The sequence below is a fragment of the Strongylocentrotus purpuratus genome, unplaced genomic scaffold (genome assembly GCF_000002235.5).
Source record: "Strongylocentrotus purpuratus isolate Spur 01 unplaced genomic scaffold, Spur_5.0 spur5_scaffold_7, whole genome shotgun sequence".
Lineage (NCBI taxonomy): Eukaryota > Metazoa > Echinodermata > Echinoidea > Camarodonta > Strongylocentrotidae > Strongylocentrotus > Strongylocentrotus purpuratus.
In genome coordinates this window covers 24,356,201-24,378,302 of record NW_022145613.1, presented here as the reverse complement: position 1 = coordinate 24,378,302, position 22,102 = coordinate 24,356,201, and the positions used below count along the sequence as shown (strand labels likewise).

The 22,102-nt window shown below is 38.3% G+C and overlaps 1 protein-coding gene across 1 annotated transcript; it reads left to right on the top strand.

The window, feature by feature from the left end:
• Window positions 1-7,657: 7,657 nt before the first annotated feature.
• On the top strand, window positions 7,658-10,888 carry LOC105441830 (piggyBac transposable element-derived protein 4-like). Its single transcript, XM_030974644.1, has 2 exons — window positions 7,658-8,365; window positions 9,438-10,888. The coding sequence occupies exons 1-2, from the start codon at window positions 7,710-7,712 to the stop codon at window positions 10,627-10,629; spliced, it is 1,848 nt and encodes a 615-aa protein (XP_030830504.1). The 5' UTR covers window positions 7,658-7,709; the 3' UTR covers window positions 10,630-10,888.
• Window positions 10,889-22,102: the final 11,214 nt, after the last annotated feature.

Genomic DNA, 22,102 nt, shown 5'->3' with positions numbered 1-22,102 from the left:
ATTCTGAGAACCTGTTAATGGATTACAATTGAACTTGAATTTGAAAAATTTCTTCTGTTTTGGTTTGTAAAATTGCTCTATGACGGAGGCATCATTTTCGACTGCGCGCAGTCAAAGTTCCATCTAGTTTTATCCTATGTTTTTGCATCAATTGTGAAAAGGTATAGGTTTTATACTATGTATGTGCTTTACTCCACTTCTATGTATTCGATTTGTGCCAGACTTGCCATGGCAATACCTTTCATTTTCTTTCATTTTTGAGAGGGAATTTTTTTTTATAGAGATATCAAAAGTGTGAATAATATTTTGTCAATGTTTTCAGACAGTCGTTATTACATGTACAAGTATTCAGAAGTCTAGCTGCAGCACTACAATGTCATTGAAATGTACTTAAAACTCGGGAAACATTAAAACCAGTTGCTACAAATATGATGTATCATGTATCTTTTGTAGATCTCTGTCAATGTTATTGTCCATACTGTTACTATTATTCCATTTAATTTGTAGCAAGCTTGCGGCAAGCTTGCGACGAGCTAACATCAAGCTTGCATATTTTGTAATTGGCTGATCTAGGTACCATTTGGATTCTTTACCACGCAAGCTTGCGAAAGCATGCAAGCTCGCCGCATGCTCGCTGCAAGATTGCACGCTTCTCTTTTTTACCAGCTTGCGAGCTTGCGCAAGCTTGCAGATTTTTAGACCTGCAAATATAATTCAATATCTGCAAGCTTGCTGTGTGAGCTTGTTTCAAGCTTGCCGCGAGCTTTTTTCAAGCTCGTTACTAGCTTGCAGGGTTCCAAAAATGCAAATGAGTTTCATCTGTCAGCCAATCAAAACAGAGGAAATATATTTTCAGGTCTAACAAGCTTGCAGCAAGCTTGTTGCGAGCTCGCAGGCGAGCTTGCTGCAAGCTTGCACTGCAAGCTCGCGGCAAGCTTGCACCAATTTCCATGAGGGTTGTGTCTTGGCATATTTGAAAATAGTTGTTGGCAGACCATTGATTGGTTACTTTGACAATTTGTATTTAAATAAGCAATTGATCTTGTGAGGAAATATTTCAGATTTTTTGTGAAACACTTGGGGAGGCATTTGGTGTGAATTTGTCAAAATCTGTGGTTTGGTTAACAAATTTATATCTTGAAATTTTATGATTTGATGTAAGGTAATCAGTATTTACTACATTTATTAAGTATATACATGAATAGATGTGTAATTTGCCACTTTTAAGTGTAATGATTTGTAACATTTTGAAGTATTTTTGTTTGTTTTTTATTAAAGGTTTGAAGTGCCTTATGAGGTGATATTCGTCGCGGAAGAACGCGAATACGAAGTCATGATCACTGAAGAGTCAGTAATCGAGATCGACATGGGTAACCTTCCAGCTATGGGTGTAATTGCCATCACGCATGATGGAACTGTTACGGTATGTGTGTCGTTAAGGAAGGTTACGGAGGGAAATGCAGAGTGAGGTCACGTTTTGTTCCTTTTTTTTTTTTTAGTTACATCTGTTTTATGTTTATTTGAAGGCCTATGGTTTGTTGTTATTTGATGTTAAGTGTTAACTTTACAGTTTTTTGAAGTTGAAAGTAAAGTTTATGTTATAGTTCTGTAGAAATTTTGTCAAAGTTTTCATAGCACATGCAGATATTATGTGTTGTGTTATTTCATGCATTTGCTATTGTTGTCAGTGGCGTACGCAGGATTTCTTTTAGGGGGAAGGGGGGGGGGGGTGGTTTAACATTTTTTAAATTTGGCCCGTGATATTGGTGGGGGGGTAAGGTCTGCTTTTTGGGTCACCAATTATCACAATTTTTTTTTTTTTTTTTAAATAAATAAAAAAGTAAAAAAAACAAGGGGGGGGAGGGGAGGGGGAGTTTTCATCCAAAGCACCCTTCCCCTGCGTACGCGCCTGATTGTTGTTCATTAACAGTATTGAATGTTTGTGCTTGATCAAGTGGGAAGTTATATTTGAAGAATTTGTTCAGAGAAAGAAGCTACATCATTGGGAATGTAATGATAAAAACATTATTTCTGAAAAATGTTGTATGCAAGTTACATTATATCTAGGGAAAAGTTGTATGGTAAGATGATAAAAGTAAAATTTGTGGCATATATGATTTGTAAAGAATTTATTACACTATTTATTTGACGGACTATCTTTTCAAAACTAAACGTTTTAGGACTTTGGTTTATTTTTTTTTTAAATGATGTTATTTCGTAAGTCAGACATGTTTTATTTACATAATGGTTTATCTTTTGTTATAATTATGTAAGTAATAATGCAGATGCAAAAGATATGTATTGGGGAGAGTGTTTTTGGATGTTTTGAATCAAAGCAAGCAGGACATATTTTTCTTGTCAATACAATATGTTGAGGTCAATTGTAGCGGAATTAGATATAGTTACAGTGTTACATGTAATATTTTTGTATTTGGCCATGTTGATTTTTTTTTATATTTGTAAGTCGGTTTTTTAGGGTATCAGAAATTATTCCAAAGTTTTTTGCCATTTAGATGTAAAACGTGACAAATCATAACATGTAATAACATTTGCATAGTACCTTTTTTTTATTATTAGAGAAGTGTAAGGGGAAGGGGCATCATCAGGAGATGTATGATAGGGATGTAAGATATTTGTTACATTATGCTACTGATATGAGCGTTTTATATTTGTATTAAAGTTTTATGTTAATATATAATCCTGTCTTTGATTTGATTGATGTTATTGAAAGAGAAAGAGAGAGGCAGAGGGAGACAGAGCAAGAGAAGAAGAGGGAGACAGAGCACTCGGAGAGGAAGAGAGAGAGAGAGAGAGGGTGAAAGTGTAGAGAGAGAGAGAGCTTGGAGAAAAAGATGCAGAGACAGCTGACTGAGCAATATTAAGAGAAGGAGATGGGCAGACCAAGAGAGTGGATGGGAAAAAGAGCAAGAGAGATGAAAAAGACAGATAGAGAGAGAGAGAGAGAAGGAGATGGAATGAAGATCGATCGATGCATTTAATGTTTTCAGCATTAACAGAATTTAATATTTATTATATTGGTGTAGAGAAAAGTATAGACATGTGAACAATTTTAAGTCCATGGATTGGACGTAAACAAGGGGAAGGGGCATCATCAGGAGATGTATGATAGGAATCTAAGATATTTGTTACATTATGCCACTGATATGAGTGTTTTATATTTTTATTAAAGTTTTATGTTAATAGTTAAATATATAATCCTGTCTTTGATTTGATTGATGTTATTGAAAGAAAAAGAGAGAGGCAGAGGGAGACAGAGCAAGATAAGAAGAGGGGGACAGAGCAGTCGTAGAGGAAGAGAGAGAGAGAGAGTGAGAGAGAGGGTGAAAGTGTAGAGAGAGAGCCTTGAGAAAAAGATGCAGAGAGAGCTGACTGAGCAATTAAGAGAAGGAGATGGGGAGATCAAGAGAGGGGATGGAAAACAGAGCAAGAGAGATGAAAGGGACAGAGAGAGACAGACAGAGAGAGAGGGAGATGGAATGAAGAACGATTGATGCATTTAATATTTCCAGCATTAACAGAACTTAATATTTATTATATAGGTGAAGAGAGAAGTATAGACATATGAACAACTTTAAGTCCATGGATTGGACGTAAACATTGCATATAATAATTTATATGGGCTTAATAACTGGAAAATATAAACGCCTCATGGGAAGGAGATTTGATCATAGAAATGGAATGATTTGATGTTGTAGAAGAATTGAGAGAATTGGGAGGTTAATAGACTGGGTAATAGACAAGGATTGAAGTTTATCATAGCCTAGGTTATTGTACGCACACTATATTGACATTACTGCCCCAGAGTGAGAGTTAAAGGACGCAAAATTGAGCATTTTATTTTGTGATTATATATAGATCATGTTAGAGTCTATATTTATAGCCGAAGAAAATGATTAAATCAGGGATATGAGAGTTTATACCCTGATTAAATCAAATAAGAAACGAAAGATAAAACAAAAGAAATTTCCCGCACGGGAACGAATCTGAGACACTGTGGATTGGGAGTCGAGTGCTATAACCAATAGACCCACATAAACCACATTGACGTTTAAGCTATTTAGAGCTTTAATATTTTAACGCATTGCACTTGAACTCTAGCGAGCTTGTTTGTTTGAGGCCGACGTACGGAACAGTGCGTACGAGTCGTCGCCCGCCCGCACGGCGCGGGCGCACGCAATTATCAAACGATCGTACTATGATCTACACACATGATACAGATTTTCGCAGTGTAATAATTCCTGTAGGGTCTACCGTTGTCATTTTGTCATTTTGAGTAATTCAAGCTGTTTTTTGTGGTATTCTGCAATTAAGCGAAATTCAACGTGAGTATGAATTAAGTTTTTTTACTCTTTTATTTAGGACAATATCATGAATGTGTTGCCTTTCCAATTATAAATAGTATTTAGACCTAGATCCAGATCACTCCAGCAAAGCTTAGAGAGTCAATGCTAATGCGTATTGTATGTAGCACTGCACTACGTGTTAATAGGCAGCATTTGAATACATGTATAGTCAATACACTCACAACACGCAAATGCACAAAATCATGCCGATTGGACTGTAAGCAAAGTTTTACAGTAGACTTACAATTGGAAATTTAAATTATTCTTTTTAACATTAGTAAGTTGAAACAAATTTTTTTTTTTACTGTTATTAAGGTGTCATCAATTGTTTCTAAAGTACCGGTTTTGAGTGAAATCAGTCGAGTTTTGTACAGTGGTGTTTGAAATGTAGAGAATCAAAAGCACAACTTTTACTACACAGCCTGGATAGTGATGCTCCTATGTGTGATCTAGATGTATCATTACCATCTAGGGCTAGGCCTATACCGGTATTGTTGTACCCACACAATATGGATTTAGGGTCTGGGTGCATTATTATCCTGGATTCTCAACATTTCAAACACCACTGTACGAAAGTTAAATGATTTTACTAGAAATGGGTACTTTACTTTGCTTTAGTGACATTTGATGACACCTAAATAGCAGTAGATCTAGATGTAGACCTAGATCTAGATTTAAAATACAATTGTTTCAACTTTCCGATGTTAAAAAGAATAATTTAAAAACTCAAATTTTAATTGGGAGTCCACTGAAAGACTGACATTGTCAAACTTAATGATCAGTTGAATCGGTATGAATGAACACCAGCCCCGCCAGTGAAACTCATATTTCACGTATTACAGTCCTTCAACGCAAGGTGCAGGATCTGGAAGGACTGCTCGAGTTACTTCAGGATGATGATATCTAAACCTTTGAGGGAGGGAGGTACACAGACGAAATTCGTGAAACAATAATCGAGCTCCTGTCTCTATGTATCAATGTTGAAGGTCTCCACAGTCATTAGACTTGTCCTAAGAAAACTGGCAAAGAAGGATGTTGCTAAAGATAGGTAAAGGTGACTGGAAGCCATGCCAAACCGGAGTCATGTGGACTACTACATCAGTTCTTAGCTTAGCTGAGGAGCTTCTTGATGCTGGTCACAAATACCTTCTTACAGGTAGACTAACACAAGACTGTTTGGAAAATCTGTTTTCTGTCGTTCGCCTGAGGAAGCCGGTCCCATCCCCACTAGAATTCAAGTTTGCCTGAAACTCATCAGCACTGCCCAGTTTCTCACGCTGCCACGTTCAGGGAGTTACAGCCAAGATGATGGCGAATTCCTCGCTGATTTCCTGCAACAGGACGTGCAGGTCCCAGAGGAAGTCGAAGTCTCAGGCATCATCCTGTCAGACAACCCCGATGTCAGTTGTCTTGATGATGATGATGAACAGCATTTGTATAGCGCCATTTATCTGCAAAAGCATTCAAAGGCGCCTGGCTCCCTCAATATGTCACATATTATTCGCAATGTTGCCGGAAAAGATAGGTTTTTAGGTCTTCCTCCAGCAGAGCGCGCTAGCCTCTACAACCTTGCAGGCTACTGTGCCACCAGTGTTAAGAAGAACGAGACAACTTGCGAAACTTGCATGAGTGAGGTGACAGCTGAAGACACAGAAGACACACATCCTGATGCACAGCTCACCATGCTGAAAGAGTTCAAAACTGGATGCCTTTTTCGTGGGTAGCAAAAGCATGACAATGAGGAAGCTAGCCGCAAAAGTGAAGTGAAATGAATCAAGCATGCAATAAGTAATTTCCATTCTAGTTTTGAACACTTGAAGGGGTGAATATACATATATGAGGGCAATTAGGCAATGAATATTAACTTTTATTTGAGCTAAGTACACCATGTAGGTATACATGTACAGTGTATCCTAATACTGGATTCAGGACAAACAAATGTATATTTGGGGAATCAAGTGTCCCTTTCCACATTTTTGAAGTGGGATATACACACCTCATTTTCCCACGAAACTATTACTACTGAAGGTGGGAAAACTCTCGTCACGCACGCGAGCTGTAATTCCTGCTCTAAATATATTCAAAAAATCAAAAATGACGGGAGGGTGAAGGGCCAGGCTTTGAAAGACATTGTCAATTTCGCTGAGAATGACACCAGCTTCATATCCAGACACACACTAACCAGACACTGCAGCCCTCCTGAGGTGTCAAAGGGAGAAAGCAAGAAACTTGAGCAAACTGGGACATCAGCTGAATGTGATCACATGCTTGAAAATGGAACAGACACAGATCACAGTCAGAGTTTGAACAGCCTTTCTGAGGTGTCAAAGGGAGAAAGCAAGAAACTTGAGCAAACTTGGACATCAGCTGAATGTGATCACATGCTTGAAAATGGAACATACACAGATGACAGTCAGAGTTTGAGCAGCCCTCCTGAGGTGTCAAAGGGAGAAAGCAAGAAACTTGAGCACACTGGGACATCAGCTGAATGTGATCACATGCTTGAAAATGGAACAGACACAGATGGCAGTCAGGGTTTGAGCAGCCCTCCTGAGGTGTCAAAGGGAGAAAGCAAGAAACTTGAGCACACTGGGACATCAGCTGAATGTGATCACATGCTTGAAAATGGAACATACACAGATGACAGTCAGAGTTTGAGCAGCCTTTCTGAGGTGTCAAAGGGAGAAAGTGAGCAATTGGAAGATGATGACTATGTTCCCGAGTCAGAGGATGTCAGTGAAGGTAGTGAAGACAAGTTTACAATTATCCCACGAAAGTCCTTGAGAAAGTCTGTAGAGCAAGCTCCACCAAATCGCACCACATCACAAGAAAGTGAGCAACATAAACAAACTTGGACATCAGCTGAATGTCACGTGTATCGTCAGCCATTGGGCGAGTTGGCGCAAGGATCTCAAAATCACAACAAGTCCGAATGTGAGCAACAGGCCAGTAAAACTGAAAAGGGGACAAAAAAAATAACTGTTATGCGTACACACAACACAAATGGCAAACGATTGTGGGACAAAGGTTCGTATTGTCCCTTCTGCAGGAAGTACGTGAAAAAATTGCCCCGCCATCTTGCTGAATTTAACTCTTTGCCCGCTTCGTTCGGCTAGCGGAACATACAGCGGGCTGCCAACTTCGACTCAAGTCACATTTCATTCACAATACACACGGAACGCATTTAATTCTATTGTACGCACACACACAAAATAGTAACGCGTGCTTCGCATTGTATACACATCACACTTCATTGCACCACTTTCGCAGACATTGTTTACATTGACATTTCCGAGAAAAATTGAGTTTTTGAAACTGCTTTTGCAAATATTCTGATGAGCTAGGATGGCCCCTATTAGGAGGAGACGGGACTTCTTCACTGCTGATCAGGTACGAGAACTTGTGATGGACCCTGTTCCAACAGCCGACTCTGATTCAGAGGAGAGCGAGACTGACTCTGACGAGGAAGATGAGCCTGGTCCCACACGTACACTTTTGCGTAATCCCACAGAACATGATAATGGCGTGGACATCAATCACGATTCAGACAGCGAGTTTGAAGAGGAAATTAGGGATGATGTGTCGATGGTTTCAGCAGAGGATGAGCCTGAGGAGTGGATAAGACTGGAAGATGGAGATGAATGGCAAGCTGACTGGCTAGATGACTTCAGTGAAAATGGTGGACGACCAAAGCTTCTGTTTGATGTAAACCAGAACACAAAACCACTGGACTATTTCTATCAGTTTTTTCCTGAAGAGCTGTTTGTTCTAATGGCGAGAGAAACTAACCGGTATGCAAAACAAACTCTTCAGAGACTCGGAGTACTTCAGGAGCACTCACGCCTCAACAAATGGACCGATACAACTGCCGAAGAAATGAAGGCGTTCACTGGACTACAGATGGCGATGGGATTAGTTACCAAGCCAGCGCTGTCGATGTACTGGGAAGAGACCTGGATCTTCGCCACTCCTGGTTTTGGAACAGTGATGAGTCGCAACAGGTGGGAACATTGAATAATTTATACAGTTTATTTTATTCATATTTGCAATAACTAGTCATGACTATTATCAAAAATAGATCTCTTCAACTGTCAGCAATATGGGTAATTTTTTTATAATTTTTATTCTAAGTAATTTATCAAATGATTGATTAATTGATAATCATTGTGATAAATAAAAATGAAATAGATCTAGTTGTGGATCTATATGAAATAATGGGTTGAAATAATATAGATCTAACCATGAATACCAATCGCATTGTTTGTACATGTATAAATCAGACATTGAACAAGAGTAGGGATATGATATTTTGATTTTCTAAAATAAATGAAAAGTGAAATATGGTCTACATTAGCTTATAAACTAGGTGGAGTGCTAGCTATTTTCTTTTGCTGTTACGCTAAACATAAGCAACACGTCTGTTATATGGCGAGACTAGCAAACCGTGTGTGCAAAGCAAACACCGCCTATACTCACTCGTCCTACACTACTTGTTGTTTTCTTATTATCGCGAAATGGCGACGCAGGTTTTTCGTACGAAATCTAAAAAAGATTTCATCGTCCGTAATAATAAAACAAAAAGTAGCGTAGGATGAGTGAGTATAGGCGGTGTGTGCAAAGCACACACGGTTTGCTAGTCTCGCCATAAACAGACGTACTACTTACGTTTAGCGTAACAGCAAAGAAAATGGCTAGCACTCCGCCTAGTCTATAGGCTAGGTCTACATGAAACCCAGTTTAATTTTCAATTTACTTTTTTAATTCAAATTATCATATCATTGTTCTTGTAGGCCCCTAATCCGTATAAAACAAATGTGTTTGATTTGTGGTTATTTCAAGTAGATCAAGATCTATTTTTATTTCGGGCTGTCTGTTATGCTCATTTATCTTTCCCCCCCCCCCCCTATCACAAAATCATAATTAGAAATTCCAACTATCATGTCAAAAGAGTGCTGTTTCTAAAATAATGCACTTTTTTTTTCATTATAAGTTTAGATTGAATACCTCCATCTTATTCTCTGTTATGTGTAAGCATTGTTGCTAAATTTTTTTCTTCTTTTTCATTTCATGCAGGTTTGAGTTGCTGAACTCGATGCTACATTTTGCAAACAACGATGAACGCATCCCAAAGGGGCAGGAAGGTCATCACATCCTCTACAAGATCAAGCCTGTCATGGATAAAATTCAGCCTACTCACCAAGCTTCAGTTCAGCCAGGACTTTCCCTGTCTATCGATGAGAGCCTTGCTCCCTTCAAGGGCAGACTTCAATTCAAGCAGTACATGCCACTCAAGCCAACAAAGTGGGGTGTGAAGTTTTGGGTGCTAGCGGACGCCAAATCTGGATTTTGCCTTGACTATAATGTGTACACTGGACGAGACGCAGACAGGGCAGCAGCTCCAGGGGGCGTTACATCAGCCATCGTAAAAGGCCTCACTCGTCCATACTACGGTAGTGGCCGTCATGTGTATATGGACAATTTCTATTCCTCTCCTGAGCTTTATGACTCCTTAGCTGACAACAAGCTTGGTGCATGCGGAACTGTTCGATTGAGCCGCAGAGGTATCCCAGATGAAATGAAGGCAGCTTCAGTTCAGTCGAGAAAGGGAGATCGGCCAGCTTTCTTCAGGAAAGGACGTTTGCTGGGGGTATCATGGCATGATACGAAGCGTGTTAGTGTACTTTCAACGATACACAACAACTCAACAGTGCAGAAGGAAATCAGACACAGAGGATCTGAGAATGGCCGCCGATCAATAATCAAGCCGAAGGTGGTGGAGCAGTACAATCAACACATGGGCGGCGTTGACCTGTTGGATCAGAGGATGTCCTATTATCGGTACCCTCATCGCCACATGAAGTGGTATCGAGTAATATACCACTTTCTGATGGAAGTGGCATTGGTAAACGGACATATAGCATCAAGGATCGCTCCAGAAAATCAGTCCAAGGAATGTGTTCGGAGGTTCAGGCAGCAAGTAATCTGCGGACTTGTTGATGGCTACCAGAAGGTGAAAGCTGGGAGACCCAGAGTATTGCGCGAGGTGAATAGGAATGAAAGAACAGCTGTGAGACTGGAAGGTAAACACTTCATTGCCCTGAACCCCTCTCCAAAGTACAAGCCAGACTGCATTGTTTGTGCTAAGAAGTTAGAAGGAAACAAGAGGAAGAGGTCACAGACCCGATACTTCCGTAAGACTTGCCAGCTACCGATGTGCCTCATGATTTGTTTTGAGGACTACCACACCAAAGTGAAGTATTGGTAGGATTGAACAATGGTCAGAGACATGTATTTCAGATATGGTCAACGAGTACTTCAGTCGACAGCCTTGCCAGTATTTTTTCTCAATTATTTTTAATATTTTGTTCCAGATGTTCCGATGAATAATATTTTTTTGTATTGATGTATGATCGATATGTGTACAATGGCCCATTTCATTATCAAATTGATTATTCATCTGATACAAAACATTGCTATTCATGTACCTGTAGGTAGAACCATTTGGGCCATTCCATGGTAACTCGCGTTACACCTAATGGGTACATTGACACGATAATGTGCCTATATCTTTAGAACTGCTAGGATCTGCAAGATACTTTTTTCAAACATGGACAGGGTAGATATAGAACAACTGAATGAAACAAAAAAGAAAATTGAAGAACAAACATTTTTAGATTCTTGGATTATTGAATTTTGGTAACTCGCATTACAAAAAAAGGACATGGTCAATTCTATGAGACCCTCTTTTGGCAAAGTCTCCTCATACTAGACAATCTTGACAAAATCTTTCCTACGTTGATAGTAGGTTGAGACTTACTAGTATAAGATCACAATATTAAAGATAAGAAACAATGGACTAGTAAAATGCAGGAAGCAAATATGTCGGTAACTCACGTTACGGTAACTCGCGTTACGTTTTGTCCGGAGGCCATTTTCACCCCTATGTAATAGATTAAATATCCCAGGACTCCTTAGAAAAGGCTTAGAATATGGAAATATATTCATCTTTTTCAATTTAGCGAAATTTTCAGGAAAAAATATTACAAGAATCCTGTGTAATCTGCAATAATTTTTTTTTTTCCATCTACAGTCCCACATGTACGTTTTTGATGATGGTTTGAGATCTTAGGAAATCAACAAAAATGAAAAATAAATTGTATTAAATTTGAAAGGCCCTAATGTTTTATGAACATCCATGGCATAAGGTTAGTGATAAATCAAAGAATTAACATAAGAGGTACATTTCTTTTTTTGATGTCATGTCCTTCTTCTCATGGAATGGCCCATTTAGTATTTCTTATTGGCGTAAATATTCATATTTTGAATGATAGCACCATAAAAACTAACAACAACAACAACAACAACATGACAGGTTGTCACAACTACAATTCATGCAAAATGTAGTATGTTTCTACTCTTTGTTCACCTGCCATTATTTTGATTGCAAATTATATATATTTATTTATACATATGCAGTAATACTTTCATATTCTGATCTCATTTTGACAAGCAATGCATACAGTGAAAATGTTAAGTTTTTGTTATTCTTTGACATTTATATGCAATGTTGCCTTTGAAACTAAATAGTTACTGACTCTAATTCCGATTCCTACACAATGTAGTATGTTTCTACAGTTATGTAAATAATATGATACTTGCCCGTCTACTGCCCGTAAGTTGCCTAGTGCAAAATATTATTGTTCACTTGCCATTTTTTAAATATGAGACGTACATTTGTATATAATTTATATATGCAACGTTGCCTTTGAAACTTTAAATCCTGCAAACTGTAGTATGTTTCTATTGAAATAATATGATACTTGCCTGCCTAGTGCGAAATATTCACTTGCCATTATTTGAATATGGCATGCTGTCATAGTAACCGTTTGAAACAATATGTTTACATCATATGCAAATTTGCTTTTGAAACTGCAATACTTATAATGAGTCTGAGTCATGCAAAATGTAGTATGTTTCTAATCTGTATTCACTTTTTTTTTTTTTATTTTTTTTACGTGTGCAGTAATACTTTCATACTGCGATAACATTTTGACAAGCAATGCATACAGTGAAAATGTTAGGTTTTTGTTATTCTTTGAATACATAACTGTCATGACTGTGTCAAGTTTAATTTACATAATGGTCCATTATCTAAGCTATGATAAATAATGATAATGCAGTTATTTTGTTATGTGTTCTGATTTGTATACATTCATGATGTAATTTTTTGGTATGCTTTCACCAGGAAGCTGAACTAAATGTTGGGGTTGTGTGGAATAACAATGTACAATTTGATCTGCAATAGATGAATGCCTTATTTTCGGGTTGTGTGGAATAACAATATAGTTACAATTTGATATGCAATATATGAATGCCTTATTTTCGGGTTGTGTGGAATAACAATATAGTTACAATTTGATTTGCAAATTTGATTGTCTTGTGTCGTTTATTATTTTCAAAAAAGTGACTGTTTTTTTTTTATGGAGTTCTTATTCAACACTTTTTAGAGTGTGGTTGAGTTGTGGGATGAGATGAGATGCATGTAGAGAAGTTGAGTGACTAACAAGGAAAGTGTGGATGATAGAGAATTAAATAGAGTGAAAGCGTTTTGTAGCATTGAGGGAATAATTCAACATAAAGTACCCTAGCTCTCTCTCTTCGCCTGTCTCTATTTCTCTATACCTGACTTTCTCTGTCTCCGTCCCTTTTCCTTCTATCTCTCTCTTTCTATCTATCCGCCTCTCTGTCTGCCTGTCTCTTTCGCAATCTGATTGTCTCTTTTCTCTCTCTCTCTCTCTCTCTCTCTCTCTCTCTCTCTCATTTCTCTCCCTATCTGCCTGTCTCTTTCTTCTTCCCCTCTCCCTGCCTATATCTTCTTTTCACTCTCACTTTCTCTATCTGCCGCTATCTCTCTCTCTCTCTCTCTCTCTCCTTGTTTCTTATTTCTCTCTGCCCCTCTGTATCTTCTCATCCTCACTTTCTCTTTCTGCCTTTCTTTCTCTGTCTGCCTATCTGTCTTTCTCTCTCCGTGTCTCTTCTTATTTATATCCCCATCTGCCTATCTCTTTCTTCTTCCCCTCCCCCTCTATCTCTATCTTCTCACTCTCACTTTCTGTATCTGCTTATCTCTTTCTTGCTCTCTGTCTCTTGTTATTTCTCTCCCTATCTGCCTGTCTCTTTCTTCCTCCCCTCTCTCTGCCTCTCTCTATCTTGTTCTCACTCTCATTATCTCAACCTGCCTCTGTCTTTCTCTGTCTGCCTATCTGTCTTTCTCTCTCCGTGTCTCTTCTTATTTATATCCCTATCTGCCTGTCTCTTTCTTCTTCCCCTCCCCCTCTATCTCTATCTTCTCACTCTCATTTTCTGTATCTGCTTATCTCTTTCTTTCTCTCTCTCTATCTCTCCCTGTCTCTTCTTATTTCTTTCCCAATTTGCCTGTCTCTTCGTTCTTATTCTCTTTCTTTCTCTCTCCCTCTCTCTGTCTACCTCTTGTTATAATGAACATGTCAATATGAGACTACATATGTAGACGAATATATTTTATTCTTATTTATTATACATCAGCTTTCTACAATTCATAACTTAGTACATGTTTCAAGCATACATTATGTTCATGGCTTGCCTTATTAGTGTAGAAAATCAATAAGTTCTTCTATTCATTTCTTTCAATTCTAATAGCTTGCACAGCCTTGCAAGTAATAATAGAATGTTACACCATCTTACCTACAGACACAATAAAGGTCATCAAAGTACAATCAAGAGACAGGAAGTCTATTCAAAAGTACCCAGGGTCAATTTCAATAGGAGATTAGTTCATTGTCGGCTTACTCTTTATTCAATCCTAAATTACCAGGCTCATTGTGACCTTCAACACAAGAATTTGGTATGTAGTGAAAGCTCATGAATACATCTTTTCAATGAACTAACTCAGGACATAAACCTCCATAACAAAGTATTAGATATAAGAGGTATAGAATACCCTTCTAAACGAAAACTTGGATACAAAATGTATAGTTGATAATCTCAAAATTTATGATAATATACATTACAAAAATGATACCATTGGCAAGACTATTAATTTCTATACAATATTGCTACACAAAGTTTTTCATTACAGTACACCAATCAAAAGTAATTGCGAGTTGAATAAGCATAGTCCATGCAGAACCCCTCCTAAGGTGGCACCCTAAAAACAATGTGGCACAGGGGGGATTGTGTACGTGGCGGGCAAAGAGTTAACAGTCATTAACATTGTAATTTTTAAATAAAAACTTGAGTGTATACATGTCCTGTATATGTATTTTTTTCTTTCAGGGAAGGGTCTCTAATAAAGGTGCAGTATGTTAGCAAATATAAAGGAAGACATTTAAGTGGGAAGGAACTTGACAACTTAACCAATGAAACGTACCTATATGTCTACCGACTTAATGGCAAACTACATGGGTAAGCAGGAAACTTCTCTTTTATCTTCTTGTCTGACAAATGTTCATGAAGAGAATATTCATTTACATTTGATGTACCGGTATGCAAATCTTTCTGCCTCCATATTTTGTTGTTGTTGTAGTTTTTTTTTTTTTTTTTTTTTTTGTTTTTTTTTTGGGGGGGGGGGGTGTCAGTGTACATGCTGAAGTTTGGATTCTGGGTCATACCATTTGGTTACAATTTTGGTTTACATTTTGATGCAATAAATTGTCTTTCACCTGCACCCCAATACTTTGTTTAGATAAAGATATGATAAAACAGTAAAATGGTCTAACTAGAAGATAGACCATTTAACCATAGTATGGCAATATGGTTTATGGTCTAAAGTTAAGATAGACCATTTTACCAATATGGTAATAGTGTTTATGGTGTATCTAGAAGATAGACCATTTTACCAATATGGTAATAGTGTTTATGGTGTATCTAGAAGATAGACCATTTTACCATTTTATGATGTGTAATGGGAGTGTATTCATGTGCTGTGGTTAAACAGTCTATCTGCACAAAAATCTCATTTATTTTATAATTAAAACCCCAAATAAGCACAAAATTCTTCAGTTATCAGTGTTTAATATGCTTCTTCTTGTCCCATTGCTAAAAATGGAATTACCAATCTCCTAAAAAAGCTCATTTTTCTCAGAACAGCGATTTTCGAGATAGACCGTTTTACCATCTGACGGCCGAGGTAGTAATTGCCAAGGTGCATGATTTTGGCAGAATGCATGACATCAAGCCAGCGATGGATGTCCTATTCAAGTCGCACCACGTGTTTGGCTTGGAATTAGCTCGCCCACTCAGGGGTACTGTAGAACTCCTGCTGAAACACCCAGATATTCATCAGTATGTTATCAGTGACCATATCAGCACTGGTTTTGTTTTAAGAGATTTTCGTGAAGGCAAATTGTTCATGGACAATCTTCTCTTTCAGAAAGACAAAAATGCTTTACAACTGCATTGTTTCTATGATGACTTTGAGACTGTTAATCCTTTGGGATCGAAATCAAGTATACACAAACTTTTTTTTAAAATTTATTTATATGTTTTATTGATCATTAAGTATACACAAACTTGGTGCATTCTACTTTGTTTTGAAAAATTTACCACCAAGATTTAATTCTTCATTGCAAAATATTCATCTCATTGCATTGTGTTACACAGAGGATATCAAGAAATATGGATTTGGTAACGTTTTACAGCCAACTGAGGGAATCCAGCCACCTGATGGAAGTCGGAAGACGGGAACAATTACTCAATTTAGTGGTGATAATTTGGGTGTCCATTCACTATTTGGATTTGTTGCAAGTTTCTCTGCAACATACTACTGTAGAATCTGTGTTACAAGCAATGAAGAAGCACACAGCACTGTTTTGTCGAGGATGAAGATGTATTGCGAAGCAAGGAAACGTATAAACGTCATGTAGAAGAAGCAGAACAACAAGGAGGCTCTTGTCATGTATTTGGGGTCAAAAAGGCATGCGTTCTGAATGAATGTGCGTTTTTTCTTGTGTTAATTGTGTAACTTACTCAGGCTCGACTCCGAAATCATTATGAAGGGTAAATTTGTGTAGGTCTTGTGGTTCTTGGATTACAATTTGTAAAGAATGTTGAAACAAATATTTCATTAAATGTCATACATCCCAAGAACCGCAATACAGTTAGCAATATCAACACCTATTTAAATCTTCAAGTTGTAATTTTCATTAATCCCCTAATGTAAACTGTGAAAATTGAACTTCAGGAGTGACCATGACCACTCCATCTAACTTTAAATGTGCCCTGTGCACATTACTACATTACCATATATTATATACCCTAAACTGTGATCATTATTTCACATTGTTTTCCTTTTCAGGCAACCAATGACACAATGGCAAGAATTGTCTATGAGAGTGAAGCCAATGGTGGAACCACTGACAAATTCCAGGAAATTCTTAATGCATCGTTTACCATCTCAGCAGGGAACAAAGTAATCTGCACCACCAACGACTTGATATCAGCAGTCTCTTTGCTTATATGCTGGTCCATTATAATTTCAACCTTGCATACAACAATAAAATGGTAAACACGCTCACGTTCATTCAGAAGGTGCTAATGAACATTGTCACAAGTCGTTCCCTCAACTTACTAACTCGTTACCACAACTTATAACTCGTTCCCTCAACTTACAACTCATTCCCTTGACTTACTAACTCGTTCCCTCGACTTGAATGCGTGCAGCACTCATATTTTTTTATTTTTTATTCGGTGTACATGTGACATTGACGTAGGCCTATAACGGTGCCAGCTGCGTAGCATAGCCTTTCAGCCATTAAAATGTAGTTTATGGTAAGTTCACAATGATATTCTAGACCAGATGGGTAGTCTGAGTGATGATGACAATGTAGCTGAATCCGAGTGCCCTTCTGTTGCTTAATAATAATAATACAGCATTTATTATGCGCCATCGATCTAGTAAACTATTCTGAGGCGCAGAGGGATAGAATTAGAATGAGATACATAGAGAAATGAGAAGGGGGGGGGATTTATTTTAAAAAAAGAAAAAAAAAATGCGGCTGTGGAGTCTTTGAATGTTCAGAGGATGCTGCAGAATAAGTTCGATAACAGGGGCAGTGGTCCGTTGCAGTCAAATGTTGGAGGTAAACCACCCTGTAATGATAAATTAGTGTCTTTGGAAGCTACTATTAATGACTGTGCCAGTCAACTAATTGCAATGCTCAGGTGCGATCTGGAAGAACTCAGTGAGTCTGTTGAATCCTTTGTTAAACAGTTCAACTCTTAAAAAACCAATTCTGCCCTTGTTGGTGCCCTGAAGACCTTCGGTAAATACACTGGTGCTTCCCTGGATATGGCCTCTTCAAAGAAAATGAAAGGAAGGGAGTGGCCATCAAAGTCCAGCCAGCTGCTGTTAGTCGACGTAAAACTGTTCTTGGGGGCCGCAGATGCCTTCATACTTGCCGAAAGCTAAGAGAATTGAAAAAGCGAAAGACAGTGGACAGTTCCCAGTTGATTCCAAAAAAGAAACCAAGGAAAGCCCCACATTCTCTCAGTCAGTGTGTAACAAACAATGAAGGGATTGGTCAAAATAAATCTTCAAAGTGATAGTTACATTTATAGTCAGCTAGACAGTGTGGGCTTAGCTCATGTATATTCACGATGCGTATATCTCGGAACCAATCAGGAGGAAGGATTTTACGCTCATAGGTAAACCTGTGTGGCGGCCAGGTTGCCATTATCATGAGGGAAAGACAACCACGCATGCACGAAATTCACCGCGCATGGCCTACTGCGCGCGAGTGATCTCTGGTAGATATGAACACATTGCACATTGACCAGCCGCAGCATGAGACTGAAGCTATAGCGCAAATATTGGGGTCGAATGTAATTCAGTACATTCACTCCTCGCATTGCATATTATATCTGTGCGCATGTCCGATGAAGTTTTTTAAAGCTGTGAAGAACAACAAGTTCAGCTTTCACTGTTCAACATGTAATCGAATGGTGCACTGCAACCATATGGGCATTTGTGATGTTTATCGGATTGTTGTGAAAGAGATACACAAGAAAAATGCCAGGCCAGGCCAGCCTGGACCTTTTCTTTTCAATGATCCAATAAATGTGAAATTCTCTTATTGTAATAATTAAGTTAATAAAGTTGCATAAATACAGGTATGCACCAAATCATACAATTTCATCTCCCAAAATAAAAAATCTCCCTACCATAGGAGGGGGGGGGGGGGTAAGGCTATCGACTCTGTAAACTTGTGAATCATATCCGCAGATTACACAGCGATGAGCCAGATTTCTTTATAGTGTGTGGAATCAGTGGCTGCCAGTCATCGTACAGAGTTTTTTAAAATCTTATCTTACCCATCTTAATCGCCATCATTTTGCAGAGTTTTCTTCTGTTTAGCAACAAGTTGAAAATCAAGCCCCTCAGATGAGCTCATCATAACAGAAGTACCAGAACTGGAACAAGTAGATACACAACTGAATGAAGAACTAGTCACTGAGGATATACAAGGTGATGATGATGTTCCAGATGTTCGACAGTCTGTGACTTTGCTTATTTTGTCCCTCAGAGAGAAACATAAATTACCTTTTTCTACATCTAACGCCATTCTTCGTGAAGTTTCAGATCTATGTCTTGTTCATGAAAGGGAACTTACCACAAAATCTAAAGATATTTTAGTGCATCATACAGGTGTCGATACCCAGGTGACAATATCTAGTGACATTTTGCACCATCTGTCATCTTTATCTTTTGAGCAGCAGCAGATTAACTACTTCAGAAGAGCTCTTGGTTTAGTTGAGCCACAAAATGTCAAATTAGGAACAAAAAATAAAGATGTATTTCAGTATGTGCCAATCATTGAATCACTACAGTGTCAATTGAAACATAAAGATGTCGTAGCCCATTTGCTAAATTTTAGGTATAGTTTTCAAGAAGTCGAATACCATGAATTTTTAACAGACTTTCGTGATGGAATATTTTACAAGCAAAACCCTTTATTCAAGAGACATGAGCCCACTATTCAGTTAATCTTCTATCACGATGATTTTCAAATCACCAATCCATTAGGATCAAGATTCAAGACCTGTAAAAATAAGTGCATTTTACTATGTTTTTGGCAATTTAGACACTCAATTCCGTTCAACAATTCTTGTCATTCAACTAGCTGGTTTATGCAGAACTGAACTAGTACAAGAGTATGGGTATGAACTTGTACTGAAACCAATTCTAAGAGACCTTAAACTCTTAGAGAAAGATGGTGTTTGTGGAAATATCGGTGGTGTTGAGCACAGATTCAAAGGTACAATTAGCTTTTTGGCAAGTGACAACTTGGCAGCCCATTCCGTTGGTTGGTTCATTGAAAATTTTACTGCAAATCACTTTTGTAGGTTTTGCATGTGCACAAGATACATTCAAAAGTCTGACCACTCTGCAAGTCAATTTTCGAAAGTAAGGGACAGACGCATTGAAGGGTATGACAGATCTTGTGAAAGAGTGGAGAGAGTTTTCAAGATTTCCTGGATGGCACCAAGAAGACCAAGAGCAAACCGTACCTTCTTGGAACTGGAAATTCTAAGGCCTGTATCATCAATTATTTCCGGATTGTGGAAAAAAACAACAGGAAGACAACTCAGAAAAGTTCTGCCCAACCACTGAGCCAGGTCCCTCAAGTTGTTCATCTGATTGGGAAGATCAATGCGATGTCTCAAGACGTGAGTCCAGGTTGATCTTCCCTAACCTTGTTCAGTCATCAAATCAAACAGCAAGCCATATTGACAGTGATGAATCAAGTCTGTATACAAGATATGATTCTGGCAGTGATGATTCAGATGTATTAGATCCTACGTATCGACCAGATGAATGTAGCAGTGATGAGTCAACTACAACGATTCAGCGCAAGAGATAATCCTCTGTCATGGATGACAAGCCTGCCAAGATTTTGAAGCGATGCTGGCTTGGAACATCATTAGGTCCAGCATTACCAGAAGAACTAGTGGAATGTCGCCTGTCTTCAGAAATGTCTAAAAAGCCTGTCAAGGCTTTGATGCAATGTTTGCCTGGCCCATCTTCTGGCCCAGCATTGCAACATGGACTAAAAAAACAAATGCAACAAGAAGAAACCAAAATACAAGAAGCCATCAAGGACATGCTTGCTTGGTCTCAAGAAATATGTGAGATTTAAAAAAAAATGTCTTGAAACTCTGCACGAACTGCTTCGTTGACATCATTTTATCTGCAGAAAATTTGAATAGGCAGTGTGCAAAAGTAATTTTTCTTTCTTGTTTTCATTAATATTACCTACCTATCCCCCTTAAGAATGGTACAAGTGTGGAATCACACCTGGCTGAAGAGAGGAGAGACAAAAAGCGGCAACAACCTTACCTTTTGGGCATTGGAGAGCGCTGCAATCCCACTCAGTTTTTCATTGTTGTGGATGATCTAGCCATCCTCTGTGGAAGTGACCTTACAGAGGTCGTCGACAAACTGTTTAAGGTACATTATGTTTTCAACATCCATTATGCAGACTAAGTATATAGATTTTTTGCATTCCTTTAGAACTTAGTTTATGGCATATGAAAAGTGGACAAGAAACAGTACCTGTCCGTGCCAGAGAGATGATGGCAAGCATCACTGCCTTGGAACGCAATGCAAACAATTTAAATTCATAATGATTATGAACAGAGCCTGCTGCTTCTGACTTCACCTAGTGCCTGTCCTCAAATGGGCTCAATTGTCTCAAAAGGGTTAGAAGGTCACATGTAGTTGAATTTAACTTCTTTCACAACTTATAAAATGTTGTCTTTCCGTCCTGTCGCGCTTTATATACATAAGGTGACCATTGAAACAGGGAATTTGTTTCTTTTCTTTTCTTGCTGAATAAATGTAGCTTGGAAGCCTCTATCAGATGCAATATCATTTTATTCAACTATGACTTCTGATATGACAAGAAAAGCTCTCAAATTCCGTCCCATCGCTTTTCCCCTAATTTTGGCTTTTGCACATCAATGTTAGTGGAATTTGGGAAGATATTGTTTGAATGTTTATCATAAAGACATTTTCAACTGTTAAATCGCTTTGCTATTTTGAAATGTAATATGTTGTTGACAGAGTTTGCAATGTGATTGCAGTTAGTTTGTTTACGTGTTCGCGATACTTTTTAGAACTGGTAAGTCTGTTCAGGTGGAATGCATAAAATGTCACTTGAATAGTGTGATGTAATGAAGCGAGATGTAATGAAGCATGTGTATACAGGGTTCTTGTTAATAGCCGGCAACCGGATATTTTTCTCGGCTGTAACGGCAATCGTAGCCGGCTGTAAGCCTCTCCAAAAAAAAATAATAATAATACAAAAATCACATCATATTCGGTCAAGTCGCTATCTCAAATTTCTGTTATCACAAGCTTCACGAAGACACGCTTTCATAGCGCGGGGTTGTGAAAACGGTCGTAAAGAAATGAGATGAAACGTCTCCGAAACGATCGTAAAATAAAACCCTATTAAAATATGGACTTGCGGCGCGGCGCACGCGGGGGCAGAGCTATCTAGTATATGCCCAGTGCGCCAGAGCCAAGCGCAGGCCGGCAAGCTAGCTTACGCAAGAAAAGCGCGCGTTGTGAGCCGAGCTGAGCTAGCTGAGTGAATTTATCTCCGAGATCGCACGCCAGTCGAATTAAAATGGAATCGAAACGGCAGACATCGATGTCTTCCTTCCTTACTATTAAGAGTAAGAAGCTACGTACAGGT